Raw genomic sequence first — 15,686 nt, 5'->3', positions numbered from 1 at the left:
AACCACTACGGCTTGGAATGTCAAATAAAACGAAAAAACAAAAAGCGACAGTACACTCAAGTATAGCTTGCAATGTTTTTTGACGTCAGCTTCGTCGGCCTCGGTAGATAAGAGATGATTAGACGGCCGAAATCACTAACGCGCTTTGCATTCTATAGACTCCCGTCTCCGCGTCCGTCCGACTGAGCAGTCCACTGCTACCGATAGACGGACTTGATAATACCGACGACTGATAATCTTTCGACCTGGTTTTTACGTAATTTAGACTATACTCTTGATCCTTGTTTGTCGCTATTCATTTTTACTACCGGCATCTGCTGAGCGCTGGTGCCTCCGACTAATGAAAAATGAAGTCGCTTTTCTTGGTCGTTCTTCTTGCCATCTCTTCGGTAAGCAAAATAGTCAAAATGATTGATGGACGGATTTTAAAACAGTTTTTTTTTTTCTTTTTTTCTTTCTCCAGTTTAACGGATTATCCGGACTGTCGTTGCATCACGCCGACAAAAGACAGGTCGACGAGTGTGCAGCTTTAAATCCGACACCGGAAGAATGTTCGGCCTACTGGGGAGGAGACAAGCCTCCTCTATTGGTCGTTTCCCTAGACGGTTTCCGGTTCGATTATTTACAGAGGACTGTCAACATTGCTGGTGTTGAGGAACCGGCGTCGCCCTTGATCAATCGTTTATCCCGCTGTGGAGTTTTCTCCCCGACCGGAATGATCCCCGTTTTCCCGTCTCTTACCTTTCCCAATCATTACTCGATCGTCACTGGTCTTTATCCTGAATCACACGGAATTGTCGGCAACTCGTTTTACGATCCTGACCTGAATGCTTCGTTTAGTTTGTCATCGTCGCAGCAGACCAATCCAGTTTGGTGGATTGGCGATCCGTTGTGGTATAACGTGAAAAAACAGGTACTGTCATTTCTGTGATTTTAGATTCTTTTGCCGATCATTCTCATTGACGTTCTTAATTGTTTTTACAGGGGAAAATCAGCGCGACTTGCTTTTGGCCAGGTTGATTTTTAAAGCTAATACTTCTTATGAATTTGTTGGCATAATAATCTTTCTTTTTGACAGGGTCTGATCAGACTGATCCGGTTAGAGAGCCGAACTACTGGCTTAAATATGGTATTAAAAAAAAATACTACTTCATTGTTTTTAAGTTTTTTTTTTTTTTTAATTCAATTTATCAAAATCTAATCATTTACCATCAGACGGTTCCGTACCATATTCGGAGAGGATGCAGCAAGTGTTTGATTGGCTTACATTACCCCTCGCTCAGCGACCCAATTTCATCACCGTCTATCTTGACGAACCGTGAGTTTTTCCAGTTAAAAGTATTTTTGTTATAAATTTGTTTACTGCAACTTTGTTTTGACGACTACAGAGACCATACTGGACATGGCGAAAGCCCGGATTCACCATTGGTAAATTATACATTTCAAACTTCATTTTTTACCTTAATTACCACTGCCCTCATTTGTTGTGTTTCAGGTCGCTGATCAAATAAAAAGCGTTGATCATGAGCTTCAGCTTTTATTTGACAAGTTGGAAGGAGCCGGAATTCTCGGCTGTATCGACTTGATCGTCCTCGCCGATCACGGCATGGCGCCTTCACCTCCTGGAGAGAAGTTTTTGATTATGGATGATTACGTGCCAAATATTTTAGATGACGCCAGGATCTACGACGGTGTCTTCCCCACCATTAGACCTAAATTGGACACAGAAGGTGAGCGGAATGTTTGATTCTTTTTTGTATTCCCCCAGTAGACATGATTTCCCATTTCTCAAGCGAGAAAAGGGGTCATTTTGTGAGCGATCACATGGACATTTGCAAGCCCTTGTGACAAAGAGTGGGGAGAAACTTTAGGGGGTTTTTTTATTATCAGGTTTAAGAAAAAGTACCTTTTTGATATAGGGCCAACTTTTCACGTGGTTTTTATGTTCCACCGAACGAAATCCCCCTCACAGGGCGAGGCTATTTGGATAGTATGAGATCAATGGAAAGGGAGGTGCACTGGGAATAAGATAAGGAGACCCCTTCAAACACTCTCGAAGATACCCACGAAAATTTATGCTGAGATTATCGCTACCGTATGGGAATAGGATGGGGGTGCGAAGATAGCACTTTGGTCGTTTATTAAGTTTTATTTTCAATAGACTCGGCTAAGTAGCAATAGGATTTTAGTCATTTCATCGAAAACATTTATGTCTCACATCTTCATCGTTCTAATTTAGAGGAACATGACCGGATAGCCGAAGGATTGCAATGTAAAGACGACAACATGCGCGTCTATAACAAATGGTACGCACATTTTTTCCCCCTTCTCCAACAATACCGCATAATAAATAATTCATTTCTTGGTCATACTCTCAGGGATTTGCCTCGGCGACATCACTATGCCAACACCAACCGTATTCCCAATATTCTTGTTGACATGACAGTCAGCTGGCGTGGTTTGTACCGATCTTTTAGTTTACCACCCCACGTTCGGCGTCGTTAAAGTAAATATAACTTTCTGCCTTAAATAGCTTACGGCAAGTCGGAGTGGATCCTGCCTGGAAATCATGGCTGGGATAACCTCAATTCCGAGATGAGCGCCATGTTTGTCGCTCAAGGACCTTCTTTCAAGAAGAAGACGGAAGTGCGCCCATTTCACAACATCGATTTATACAATCTAATGTGCGCAATGATGGGCGTCGATCCATCACCCAATAATGGCACCTGGGTTAGTCGGCCTGTCGTGTACCTCAAACAGAGTTCGATGGCAATTCTGATTGTTGCTTTTCGTTTTTTAACTTTCAGGGCGCTCTGCATCACATGTTGACATCACCGCCGACAGATCCTACGCCGGAGCCTACGACTCCAGTTTCTAATCTACCATTCCCCAAGGATGAGGCTACCTACAACACACACTTACAGCGACCAAAATGCAATTTGCTCACCGGATCCAATACTTTATCTACCGTTCGTTACAGTTTTTTTAAGAAATTATGTAATCGTTAAATCAATTTTAAAATTTGGTGTAGGATTCTTCGTTGAATATCACTGAAACCAGCTCCAGTGAAGCACTTAAACTACACACTCCTTGGGGAGCTCCTCAAACCGGATCAAATCAAAATATTAAGACAGTGATCAACAGTAATTACGTCACCGGTAAATTCAGTTTCCTTTAGATGAGATTTTGGTTTTTTGAAAATTTAGAAATTTGAGTATCATAATTTTTTTATGAATTGCGCGTTCCTTTGATTTGATTCAGCCTTTGATGTGGTTTCTGGTCTACCATCCTGGACTTCTTACACCCTGAGCCAGCCTCGATTTACCAATTTCCATCCCAAATGGCGTTTGGATGTCCGCCTGGAGCCAAATTATGCTTCCATTTGTGACAGATTTCCCAGCGGAGTCGATAGCACTTGGTCCGTAGTGCCGCTTTTCCCTTTCGGTCAGTTCTCTCCTCATTTTGTTTGCGTTCCCGCGAGACTAAATATGTTTTTCTTGCATTTTTTTTTTTAAGACGCCACCTTGAACTCTGCTGATTTAGCTTTGGACACGAATGCCATAGAAATTTCGAAGTCGTTTGAAACCTACTGGATCGATTTTCACACCTTGCTGAACTACTTTGTGAATAGCAATGGAGAGATAAACGTGATAACGGGGCCAGTTCGGGATTCCCCCAGTTCCGGCTTGTTTGTCATTGTTTCAGCTTGCCGCTCCCTTGGTGTATCTTTGGCTGATTGCTCGATTGATCAGTTGGATATCCAGTCATTCATCTTGCCGACCAACTTAAGGTACAGCCGTAGTTGCATCCAATCCAACAAGTTTCTCAGCACCAACCTGGCCACGCTACCCGATGTAGAACACCTAACTGGCCTCCGTCTCTTTCCATCTCTTTCCTTTGCTGACAAAGCAGAAATCCTGTCTCGCACTCCACTGGCTTCAACTCTACTTGTCAATCCTGATCCCAGTCCCTGAAATTATAAAATTTAATTTGTGTAGTTTTGTCCCCAATTTCCCATAATATTTTAATGATAAGTGCACCTGTTCTTTTTAGTACTTAATAAAATTGTATGCACTTCAATGTAGAATGTCACAGCACACGACTCGTTCCAAACACGTATTGCACTCGAAAAATAGATCACGAGAAATCACGAGACATAAAAAATGCAATGAACAAGTTACGAACACAAGAATCTTGTGTGAATAAGACGGCATTGAACAAGAGTTCACTGTCTTGTGGGATCAATAATCAATGTTGAGTCAAGCGTAGTTCTTGCAAGTAAGTTGAGCTTGTCCTCCATGGGTAAGTCAGGGAAGAACTGAAAATCGGTGACTCGTTCCACATCTTTGAGAGTGGCTACATTGTAGGCGATAAAATCTCGATCAGAAATGCAGGAACTCTGATATTTCCACTGACGGACAGGTAGAAGAAAAGCCTGCAGATCTCTGTGTTCTACGGGGCAAGTGGTGAGATTCCATTCGCCAGCGGTGCTATTCATCCTGCAGGCGGTTACCACAAAGAAAACGCACGGCGAATGTTGACGCGTTGGGCCACTGATTACGTGCAATGGACCGCGGGAGACTGAAGCTTCGGATAACATTTGTATCATTGTCGCAATAAAATGTGCGATTCCAGAAGGTACTTCAAGGAGATTAGTGTCTAGCCAGGCATCAATTTTCTGCATAGCAAATTCTGTAGGTAAAAAAAAATCCGGTTTGTTTGTTAAAAATCTTTTATGTTCCAATGAAAAAATATTAATAATAATAATGAAAATAATAGAGTTGACTCGTACGTACCTTTCGGAAACAAGTGTATGTAATCAACATCTTTTGTTTGTACGATGCTACTGAGACGTTGACAACTTCCAGTGTGGTTTGTCTCAAGACGCGGATCTTCAATCCATTTGCCAATGTTGGTATTGTTTGTCATATTGCCCGAGACGGTATAAGATGTCCATAAGGGGATTCCGGATTCCGTGTCAAATCCTATAATGGTTTGTCAGAACATAGGTCAAATTTGTTTTAAGCGGTGTTACAAGATATGATCTAACCTGTTAAGTAATCTTCGTTAATCAGTAAAACGTTGGAATCGTTGGGAATAGTAGAGGGTTTACTGGAAGCTACAATGGGAATTCCTAGAGGAGCGTGGACAACGAGCAGTTCATTTTCCCTATCCTCTGTCATTTTCATTTCAATTTCCTGTTTTTAATTATTTTGATTTAAGTTAATTAAATTTGATGTTTTTCAATTCAGATTTTTTGTAGCGCTAATATCTTATCTTACTATTTCAGGTGTTGTTTTCCAGTTTCCTTCACCATTCACCAAAGCACAGCCGGTCCGTTTCTTCGTCCCTTCCTTAGTTTCAGAAATTGTGCGAAGAATTGGTGGCATATCTAAAAGTTCTTCGTTTGCATCGACATTCAAATTCGGTGGATCCATCAGGAGGTGATGAAGTGCTCCCCAAGTTCCGTTATTTTCAGACGGAGTGACATTCACCAAGTGGCACATGAGATTGTACAGTTGAACGTTTTCGAAAGGACGGACGACTTCTCTATTCTTGAAAGCTGGGCCGTGGGCCACGAAAATTGCCTGCATGTCCAGATAGAGGTTGTCCCAGCCGTGAGCTCCGCTGCTACCCCACGCTTCTTCCTTTATTACAGCTCTCCAACTGATGTCCATGTCAACCATGAGGTTAGGAATACGCCGCGTCCGAACGGAATGCATCCGATACGGCAGTTCCCACTTGTTAAAAACTCGCATGTGGGGATCTTTGCACGACAATGCACCACCAATCCGCTCTTCCTCTTCTGTAAAGGAGCAAAAGGTCTCATATTCAAGAATTTTATATGTTCTTCGTTGGACCTAACTTACCCTTTGTATCTTTTAAAGGGCGGATCGACGTGACGGGACCCAAGAAGGTCAAAGTTGAGTTCGCCAAATCGGGAACGTACTTCACTAGATCGACTAGCTTCTGACCTTGAGGTGAGTCAGCCATTCCATGATCAGATACTATGATTATATTCACACAGTTGGATATGTTTCGTTCAGTCAGTCCATCGATTAGCTTTCGAATTTGACGGTCAACAATGGTTACTTTCTCGGTTGCCTATGCGAAAACGAAATTTTAATTTTCGGCCATCATATTTGAATGCACAAGAGATTGTTTTGAATTATTTTTAAATTTACGTTGGCGGTATTTGGCCCGACTTTATGGCCGATCGAGTCAGGTTCCTCGAAGTAGAGGGTAGTGAACGCAGGTCGTTTGTCGATGGGCAGATCCATCCACCTCAAAACTTGATTAACACGCTCTCCAAAGCTCGTTGATTTTTTGTATTTGAAAAAGTAATTGGGCGAACGTTGTTCTTCTTCAGGGAATGTGACGTCAGAGCCCGGCCAAAAATAAGTGGCTGATATTTTCCCCTGAAAAAGATATTAACGTTGGTTACTTGATTGCCGTTTAATCTGTTTTAATTGATAGCGAACCTGTTTTCTCACTGTCGTCCAAAGTGGTTCTCCGTTTTGCCACCACTTTGGGTCGGTTGCACCCGTATAAATGCTAAAGTTATCCTTGAGATCTGGGTCGTGAAATTGATTACCAATTATTCCGTGTGATTCTGGGTACAAACCAGTTATGATGGAATAATGATTTGGGAAGGTAATGGTTGGGTATGAAGGCATCATGTAAGGCGAATAAATTCCACGTTGAGCCAGGCACTTGATTGTCGCTGCTGCCCATTCACCGCTATATTCACCGTATTCCAGCGCCCGTCTTGATAAATACTCTGGACGGAATCCATCTAAAGAAATTAAGATAACCGGCGGTTCTTTTCCTGCCCAGAACGAAGGGCATTCTTCTCGATTCGATTCTTTTAAAAAGGAACATGTTTCCTGGGAATTGTGGGCCTCTTGTTGGCCCTTAGTTTGTTCCGAATCGGGTGAAGGTATTGAAGCTCCGGTTGCTCCCATACTCCGCATTACCTATTATATTTTTCTTGGATTAGTAGGATTTCGTAGAAACATTAGCTTACAACTGATTACTTGAAACTTCAAAATATAGTTTTAAAAAAAGAGGTCGTTTATGTAAAGTTGTTTACTGCTTGGACTTGAAATTTCTAGATAACCCTTTAGATTGGATCGTGCTGGTTTATTAAAATTATTTTAAAACAATAATTACTTTTAACTAGTCTGTATGTCTGTAGACTTCATATGCGCCGTTTTAGTGCGTTGTAATCGCCAAATAAATTGAAAGTCCAAAAGGCGTGGCCCCAGGATTGTTTGGATTTCAATTCCGAATGATAAAAATTTAGCTAGCGTAAACATATATTTTTTTAAAGAATAAGTATGTAGCAATTAGTAGTCAGTGACTACTAATTGCTAAATAAAGTACAAGTGATTTTTTTTTAAATAGCTGCCACACATTTTTCTTTCAATATTTCGCTTTTCCATGATCCAAGTCTTTAAAAAAATAGAGTAGTTAACTAGTGTAGAAACTGTGGATCTTAGTGTCAACTTAAATAAAAAATTAAACTTACCAAAATAATAAATAAAAATGCTATGTAAAGCGTAGCGGAAGAAACACCAGGCATCTTGCCGTTTTCTTAATAAAACCTAGAAGCAAAGTTAGCGCTGCCGCTTTCTTCAGCAACAGCTAAACAGATACTGACGAGGGCGATGGAAGTGGTTGGTTCTATAGTATCTTTATTCCTAGCCCCTTGCGAAAGAAAAACTTCTCAGATAGTAGCGTCACGTGGGTTTATTATAGAATCTCAAAAACCCAGATAAAGCGCCAGCTATTTTCATTTGAGTGGATTTAGAGAGTTGAAAATAGAAAGTAAGAGTCCAATTTATTTAAATTTGGAACGTGAAAGGCCTTGTATTGAAAATGCGCAACATGCACGATTTTTTAATAGCACGTTTCACTTGCTTCTCTGGCTTTTGTTGATTGTTAGTCTTATTTTGCATTTAAATGAAAACGTCCTTGTAGCATGCAACCGACTAGAATCGAACATAATCCTTTATTTTCGGTCAAATTAAGGTAGAAAAATACAAATTCTATTCAATCTGGAATTTTAGAGCTATTACGGTAGTTGATTTGATCGTCTTTTACGTTAGTAACATTTCTGAGTGATACGTGTCACCCTTGTCACCCGTAGTATGTTTATTTATTTCCGACACAACTAAATTCCATCATTCCATTACTGAAATGCCAATGATGGTTGATTGTTATTTGACTAATTGAACTTTTCCTTTTTATTATATTTTTCCCTTTGAAAAGATTTTAAACAATTACCGCAAAGCAGTTTAGAATTTCTTCTACTGCAACTACAATTTGCTGGATTCGTTATGTGGTGTCACAACCGCTAATCTTTCCACCCATACACCCATATGATCTTCAGGATTGGTAACTGAATTGGATTGGATAGCAACTCTAGTAGACAGCAATTCTAGCTTAAAAACCTAAGTTGATAGAACATTTGTGTTGACAGTGACAGATGGAAGATCGACTAGTGACTGCAGTGAAGATTTAGGTTTTTAAATAAATATTTGATGTCTCTCCAGCCAAGGTCGAAATATAGTGTTGCTATTGGTTGCTATCGGGAATTCTAGTTGAAGGAACAGAATGCTCCGGCAAGGAAGTTGCCACTTGGTATTGTGGAGGAATCTGTTGGCTGGGCTGTCAGTGTCAGTAGGTGACTAAAGTAAAATTATGTCCTCCAGCCCCAGGTGGTGCGATTGTCTTCGTGAGGGACGAAATTCCGAAATTTCCATTGCTTTCCAAATCTAGCTTCCAAGCAAAGGAAGTATACAAGAAGGTGTGCTGAAGTGACGTGATTTTTTAATGATAGGCAATCTATAACCTTGTCAGGTCGGTCTCGGATCTGGAAATTTTCCTTTTTCAAGATTCTAACGCAATATGTTATAATCACTTAAAAAATTAGCCGTTGAGCTAAACATTTTTAAATTTCGTATCCACAGTTCACAGTCGGACTTTGCCGTTTTAGCTGATGTGGCTCTTTGCAATTCAGAGATGCCAGATGTCAACGTTTTTAATTGCAGAACTGAAAATGGCAATGCTATGCTTTGCGCGTTACCTGTGTATTAGGCCTTTATGGCCTTTATTAGCTAATGCAAATGTGTTTATGCGTTTGTTCCATTTTGGTACATGTTTCTTTTCTAAAGAATTGCAATTGCCTAGCCTAGTCCATCTTCATTCTCTAATTCATTCTCTTATTCATTCTCTAATTTGCCCATTTGCCTTTGAGGCAATGGATGGACACGTATTGCAGCTGTTGCGTCTTGACGGTGTTTTTCTTTTTTACATTTTAAAAGTGATGATGTATTCCCACGCCATTCGACCAAGCTTAATCGGAAGTGAACTATTCTTAGGCATTTTTAGTTAATCGTGAGAGTTTTGACTTTTCGAAAGATCCATTTCTTAATCTACTTCAATTTATTTTGTGAAAGCATGCCGAAGATTTTTTTTGCCTTTCTCCACGTGATCGCTGCCGTGTCATGAAGATGCTTCTTTGAGAGGGTCTCTATTGCAAGACAAAAATGTGATGAGAACAGGTAATCAGGTAATCTGAGTTGTATTATGTACTTTTACGATAAATCCAGTAGATTAGTATATTGCTTACATTTAAGTCTATGTAAAATGTGTGTTAAAAAGAGTCGTACACTAGTACGTTACTTTAGAATGTTTAAATTTAGGTATATTTTCAACATGTTCAAACTGACGCAATGTTTATTAATTATTTTTTAATTACCATTGTAGAGTTCAACCTGCAGACGGACCTGCCAGTTTGCATGTCCTTCACGCTTGAAGGTCGCGGGGAACATTACGTAAAACTGTCAATGCGGTGGTGTAGAGGTTGGGTGAGAATTGGACGTGTTGAATCATTATCAAGCAGGTACAATAGCCGCAAGGCTCAGCCTTTTGATATTCATTTTGATATTGGTTTTTGTAGACCCATCCCCCGCAACGTCTACCTGTAGAAAGAATGGCCAGTTTGCATTTTCTTGACGCTCGAAGGTCACGGAGATCATTTCGTAAAACGTGTCATGCGACGGCAGAGAGGTTGGGTGAGGACGACACGTGTTGCACCATTATCAAGCAGGTACAATATCCGCAAGGCTTAAGATGTGGATCAGTATGAGAAAAAAATCGTATAAAAGGAGAGAGAAAAGGCGACAGAAATTAGTCGAGTGAGCATCTCTGACCCGGCAACAACCGTAGCGCACTGTCTATCACCAAGTGCCTCCTTCATCTCATCGTACAACCAATTCGCAATCATGGGTAAATATTCAATGTTTTTTATGGAGTTTCGTATTGTTACTACTTTTTACTATTAGTTTATATGCTAGTTAATATTGAATATAGACATATCAATAACGTGATAAGGCAATCAATAATGAAATACCTAGGCGCATTAAGCAGCGATGCCTTCAAGTTAGTGACATCGTGTCTTGTCACCATTTGTGAAAACCACGTGTTTTTTGTTTCATCTTCCTTTATTCTTAAAGTTATCTTCCTTTCTAGTCTTAAAATTAATTGTAGTATTCTGTTAGTTAAATATGTACGACCATAAATTCTAAATGGATCTTTCGGGGAAATGTTTCGTTAATTAAAATAATTGAACAGCATCATTTCCTATGAATTTGGTTGAAGGCCATACGTAAAACTGTCATGCGATGGTGTAGAGGTTGGGTTAGAATTTCACGTGATGCGGCATTATCAAGCAGGTACAATAGCCGCAAGGCTTGAGAGATGAATCGGGGTGAGGAAAAGTCGTATATAAGGAGAGAGGAAAGGCGTTTGAAATTAGTTGAGTGAGCATCTCCGACACGGCAACAACTGCTGTGCACTTTTTTTCACCAACTGGATTCTTCATTGCGTAATTAGTTCGTAATCATGAGTAAATATTCTTTATCTTGTATTTTTGTATCAATTTCTCATTTCTTGACATGCCAGTTTTTAAATACTAATGTCGAAATTGTTTATTGTCTAGTTGTATATAAGGAGAGAAAAGGCGAAAGAATCAGTTGGGTGATCATCTCCGACACGACAACAACTGATATGCACTCCGGTATTTGTCATCTGCATTCTTCGTCGTATCACCAGTTTGCACTCATGGGTAAAATTTCTGTTTTCTACATGGAGTTGTGAATCAACTTACACTTTTTCTGTTATTATTATAAGCCAGTTGTTGGATATTTATGTTCAAATTATTTATTGTCTAGTAAATTATGGCGTCGTGCTGCTGTTGATTGTTGTCCTGAAGAACTTCACCACCGAGGCTCCATAAAATTTTACTACAATTTATGCTGCCCCGAGCTGTATCACCAATGTACTACGCCGGAGTACTACACCATGGCTTCCAAGTACTACACCACCAAGGCACCGAAGTTATACACGCCCCAACCTGCTAAACCGTGACTCCCAAGTATTACTCTGCTTCAGTTACTACACCAGTACACCGAGGCTCCAACTCACTATACCACCAAAGCTGCTGAATACTATACAGAAGCCACCAAGTACTACACCTCCAAGGCTACAGAATGTTACACCACACCTTATGCTGCCTCGAGCTACTACACCACAGCCCCGAAGTATTATTCTGCCCCGAGCCCGAGTACTTCACCGAGGTCCTGGAGTACTACACTACAACCTACGTTGCCCCAGCTCACTACACCGTGGCTCCCAAGTACTACATCAACGAATCACCTGAGCACGACTACGTGTGCTGCCTCAACCTACTACACCGAGACTCCCAAGTATTACTCTGCTTCAGGTACTACACCCAGGCTCCAACTCCAAGTACTACAGCGAGAAGGTCGGAATATTACACAACCGCGTATGCTGCTCCAGTTTACTACACCTGTTCTAACACACGTACTAACCCAAGTATTCTCCAAGCTTCTACCAGTGCTCCTGACTATAACACTAAAGAAAACCCAAATTATTTATTGTCTAGTCGATTACGAAGAGAAAGGCGAAAAAATAAGTCGAATGATTATCTCCAACATGGCAACAACAAATGCAGTGCACTATTTGTCACCAACGGCAATCTTCTTACCACCAGTTCTCAATCATGGGTAAATATATTGTTTTTTTTTTATATATAGAATTGTGAATTAACCCAACTTTTTATGCTCAGATTATTTAATGTCTACTAAATTATGGCGTCATGCTGCTGTTGGATGTTGGATCATCGATGGCTGGGTCAACAACTGGTGTACATATGTCTCCTGGGTATGGCGGATATTAAAGCACAACATATCCGTCTTGTTACTCAATATCAACCAACGCATCTCCAGCTTACCTATTCATCACCAATTTTTGCAATCATGGGTAAATTTTCTATTTTCTCCATGGAATTATGAATCAACTCTCCCTTTTTCAATTATATGCCAATTATTGCATATTATTGTACATACTATTTATTAATGTTTTTATAATTATTTATTATAAACTATAGAGTCGTTCTGTTCTTGATTGTTGTCTTCAAATACTACACCTACAAGGCAACCACCGAATGTTACACCACACCTTACGCTGCCTCGAACTACTACACCACAGCCACGAAGTATTATTCTGCCCCGAACCCGAGTACTTCACCGAGGTCCTGGAGGTCCTACACTACAACCTACGTTGCCCCAGCTCACCAAACCGGAGCTCCTATCTATTACACCCCCAAAGCAACTGAGTACTACACAACTGCGTGTGCTGCCCCAACCTACTATATCGAGACCGATCGAAACTCAAGTACTACTCTGCTTCAGTTACTACACCGAGGCTCCAACTTACTAAAATTAGAAAAAAAGGAAGAATTGTGTCCCCATCCCCAGCAACGTCAACCTGCAAAAGACAAAATTTTCACTCGAAGGTCACGGAGATCATTACGTAGAACGTGTCATGCAGTGGTGTAGATATTAGGTGAGAAAGGGGTGTGTTTCATTATAATTAAGCAGTTGCAACACCCGCAAGGCTTTAGAGGTGAGGGTGAGAAAAAAATCGTATAAAAGGAGAGAGAAAAGGTCATACACATCAGTTGAGTGAGCATCACCGACACGGCAACAACTGCAGTGCACTACCTCCACCAACTGCCTTCTTCATCGCGTTACCAGTTCTCAACCATGGGTAAATATTCCGTTTCTCTACATGGAGTTTTGTAATATTTAGTCTACTATTGATTTTTGGTTAATTAACGTTTAAATATATTGTCTAGTTAATCATGGCGTCGTGCTGCTGCTGCTGTCGGGTGTTGTATTGTTGATGGCTGGGTTGACCATGTACTGATGTTTCCTGGGTATGGTGAATACCGAGTAACAGCAGCGAAAGAACAGACCACCACGTCGTCGCCATGCGCCACACTAACGTCAACATACGCATCACTACCTACTACACTGAGGCTCCTAAGTACTACACCACCAAGGCTCCAAGGTACAACACGAAAACTTACGCTGCCCCCTAGCTACTACACCGAAGTATTACTCTACCCCGAGTTACATCACGTAAGCGCCTGGGTACTACACTGAGTCTTCCAAGTTCTACACCACCAAAGCACTAAGGTACAACCTTAACGTTACACTAAAATCTACACTTTTACAGCTTACCATACTGATGCTTCAAATTACTATTCTGTCACAGCTACTATACCGAGGCTCCAACTTATTACACCACCAAAGCAGTTGAATACTACACCGAAGCGTCCAAGTACTACACTGCAACCTACTGCAGCGCACTATTTGTCACCAACTGCCTTCTTCATCGTTTTAAATCGGTTCCTAATCATGGGTAAATATAATTTTCATTTCGAGTTGTGCATAAAATCTCTTATTTCTGATTGTTGATGTGATCAGTTAATTTTTAAAATGTTTATTGTTTAATTGAAAAGATGGCGGTTTTACTGATGGTTGGTTTGTTGTATCGTTTAAGGCTGGGTCGACCACTGGTGTAGCAATGTCTCCTGGATATGGCGGATACCAAACCACAACGCCACCGCCTTACTACACAACAACAACATACGCAACAACTGGTTACTACTCCACTAATGCTTCAGAATATTACACCGAAACTTATGGTGCCCCGAGATACTACACCGAGCTTCCAAGTATTCTCTCCACCGAGCTACATCACCCAAAGAGCCGGAATACTACAAAACTACGTATGCTGCCCCTGCCTACTACACCAAGGTCCCTAATTACAACAACACCAAACCACCCAAATACTTCACTACAACTTACGCTCCCCCGAGCTACTACACCGGCTCCCCGAAGTATTACTCTGCGTAAAAGGAGTAGTTTAAAAAAAGTCGTAAAAGGAGAGAAAGTGCGATAGGAATCATTCGAATGAGGATCTCCGACACGGTAACAACTGCGGCGGACTAATTGTCACCAACTGGATTGTTCATCGTTTAACCAATTCGCAGTTATGGGTAAATATTATGTTTATTACATACAGTTTTATCAATCCTTCTTTATTCTATTTGTGAATATGCTAGTTATTGACTATTAATGTATAAATTTTTATTTTTAGTCAACTATAGCGTCAAACTATTACTCTGCCCTAAGTTGTATCACCAAAGCGCCCAAGTACTACACTGATGCTCCCAAATACTACACCACCAAAGCAACAAAGTATTTTATTACATTACAACCTACGCTGCTAAAACTTACTATACTGATGCTCCCAATTACTATTTTGCGTCCAGGTACTGCACCGAGGTTTCAACTTATAACACCACTAAAGCTGTCGAATACTTCACCGAAGCGTCCATGTGCTACCTGCATGCAACGTACGCTGCCCCAGCTTACTACTACTACCACCACTTGTCACCAACTGTCTTCTTCGTCGTATTGGATCGGACTTTTATCATTGGTAATTATTTCATGTTTATTTTTAGTCGTGATTCAATTATCTCTCGTTTATCGTTCGTGAATTGTTTACTGTATAATTTATTGCATCGTCGTGTCTTATATTTGCTATGTTATATATTTTGCTATCTCCTACTTTCTTTTGCAAATGTTTAAAAATCTTTCTTTTGTTTAAATTGTTATTATGCCAGTTGTTGAATATTAACGTATATATTTTTAATTTTTAGGAATTGCACCGAGGCTTCAACTTATTACATCATGGTCGAATACTGCAATTATGTGCACACACATTTTCAACACTTAAGTGCCACACTGCAACATACGCTGCCCCAGCTTACTACTACTACTGTCACCAACTGTATTCTTCTTCGTACGAAATCAGTACGTAAACATGAGTAAATATGAATAGATTTATTATTTCAAATCGTGACTCAATTCTATTTCATTTCTCATTGTCTATCGTAATTTAGTATGACAAAACACTCTCTTTTTTCATGTTTCTATTTATTATTGTTTTTTTTTAATTCCTTACATTTTATCTTTTCTGTTTTCATTCTTATCTTTTCTGTTTTCATTTTTTTCATTCTATCATCTTTTTTCATTCTATCATCTTTTTTCATTCTATCATCTTTTTTCATTCTATCATCTTTTTTCATTCTATCATCTTTTTTCATTCTATCATCTTTTTTCATTCTATCATCTTTTTTCATTCTATCATCTTTTTTCATTCTATCATCTTTTTTCATTCTATCATCTTTTTTCATTCTATCATCTTTTTTCATTCTATCATCTTTTTTCTTTCTATCATCT

At 40.0% G+C, this 15,686-nt stretch overlaps 2 protein-coding genes and 2 long non-coding RNA genes across 5 annotated transcripts; 3 read left to right on the top strand and 1 right to left on the bottom strand.

Moving 5' to 3' along the window:
• Window positions 1-186: 186 nt before the first annotated feature.
• Window positions 187-4,080, top strand: LOC124210533 (ectonucleotide pyrophosphatase/phosphodiesterase family member 3-like). The gene is made up of 14 exons (XM_046608653.1): window positions 187-389; window positions 464-913; window positions 985-1,015; window positions 1,079-1,129; window positions 1,216-1,318; window positions 1,389-1,428; window positions 1,496-1,730; window positions 2,240-2,306; window positions 2,379-2,458; window positions 2,534-2,730; window positions 2,808-2,969; window positions 3,032-3,158; window positions 3,262-3,444; window positions 3,517-4,080. Exons 1-14 carry the CDS (start codon window positions 348-350, stop codon window positions 3,972-3,974), a joined length of 2,226 nt encoding a protein of 741 aa, XP_046464609.1. The 5' UTR covers window positions 187-347; the 3' UTR covers window positions 3,975-4,080.
• On the bottom strand, window positions 4,047-7,682 carry LOC124210532 (ectonucleotide pyrophosphatase/phosphodiesterase family member 1-like). The gene is made up of 8 exons (XM_046608652.1): window positions 7,532-7,682; window positions 6,483-6,977; window positions 6,186-6,419; window positions 5,871-6,105; window positions 5,283-5,806; window positions 5,051-5,198; window positions 4,797-4,985; window positions 4,047-4,692 (listed from the first exon to the last, which is right to left on the bottom strand). The coding sequence occupies exons 1-8, from the start codon at window positions 7,583-7,585 to the stop codon at window positions 4,226-4,228; spliced, it is 2,346 nt and encodes a 781-aa protein (XP_046464608.1). The 5' UTR covers window positions 7,586-7,682; the 3' UTR covers window positions 4,047-4,225.
• A 2,398-nt stretch (window positions 7,683-10,080) lies between these two features.
• On the top strand, window positions 10,081-13,137 carry LOC124210530. 2 transcript variants are annotated; one of them, XR_006881251.1, is made up of 7 exons: window positions 10,081-10,117; window positions 10,176-10,296; window positions 11,009-11,134; window positions 11,241-11,904; window positions 11,975-12,095; window positions 12,158-12,351; window positions 12,479-13,137. It is a non-coding gene; the product is annotated as an uncharacterized LOC124210530 (long non-coding RNA). The 2 variants fall into 2 exon arrangements; XR_006881252.1 differs by lacking the exons at window positions 10,081-10,117; window positions 10,176-10,296 and adding an exon at window positions 10,823-10,915.
• Window positions 13,138-13,228: 91 nt separating this feature from the next.
• On the top strand, window positions 13,229-15,306 carry LOC124210529. Its single transcript, XR_006881250.1, has 6 exons — window positions 13,229-13,571; window positions 13,651-13,797; window positions 13,939-14,437; window positions 14,539-14,639; window positions 14,714-14,880; window positions 15,104-15,306. It is a non-coding gene; the product is annotated as an uncharacterized LOC124210529 (long non-coding RNA).
• Window positions 15,307-15,686: the final 380 nt, after the last annotated feature.

Source organism: Daphnia pulex, chromosome 2 (assembly GCF_021134715.1).
Source record: "Daphnia pulex isolate KAP4 chromosome 2, ASM2113471v1".
NCBI lineage: Eukaryota > Metazoa > Arthropoda > Branchiopoda > Diplostraca > Daphniidae > Daphnia > Daphnia pulex.
This window is presented reverse-complemented; position numbering and strand designations above follow the sequence as displayed.

What these genes read in the sequence shown, in the direction of transcription:
- LOC124210533 (XM_046608653.1), top strand. Translation starts at nt 348, where the DNA reads ATGAAGTCGCTTTTCTTGGTCGTTCTTCTTGCCATCTCTTCG. An exon ending in ACCGTCTATCTTGACGAACC is followed by an intron (nt 1,319 to 1,388) that starts GTGAGTTTTTCC and finishes TGACGACTACAG; the next exon opens with AGACCATACTGGACATGGCG. An exon ending in CAACAGTAATTACGTCACCG is followed by an intron (nt 3,159 to 3,261) that starts GTAAATTCAGTT and finishes GATTTGATTCAG; the next exon opens with CCTTTGATGTGGTTTCTGGT.
- LOC124210532 (XM_046608652.1), bottom strand. Translation starts at nt 7,585, where the DNA reads ATGCCTGGTGTTTCTTCCGCTACGCTTTACATAGCATTTTTATTTATT. An exon ending in TCGGGCCAAATACCGCCAAC is followed by an intron (nt 6,106 to 6,185) that starts GTAAATTTAAAA and finishes GTTTTCGCATAG; the next exon opens with GCAACCGAGAAAGTAACCAT. An exon ending in GGAAAACAACACCTGAAATA is followed by an intron (nt 5,199 to 5,282) that starts GTAAGATAAGAT and finishes AATTAAAAACAG; the next exon opens with GAAATTGAAATGAAAATGAC.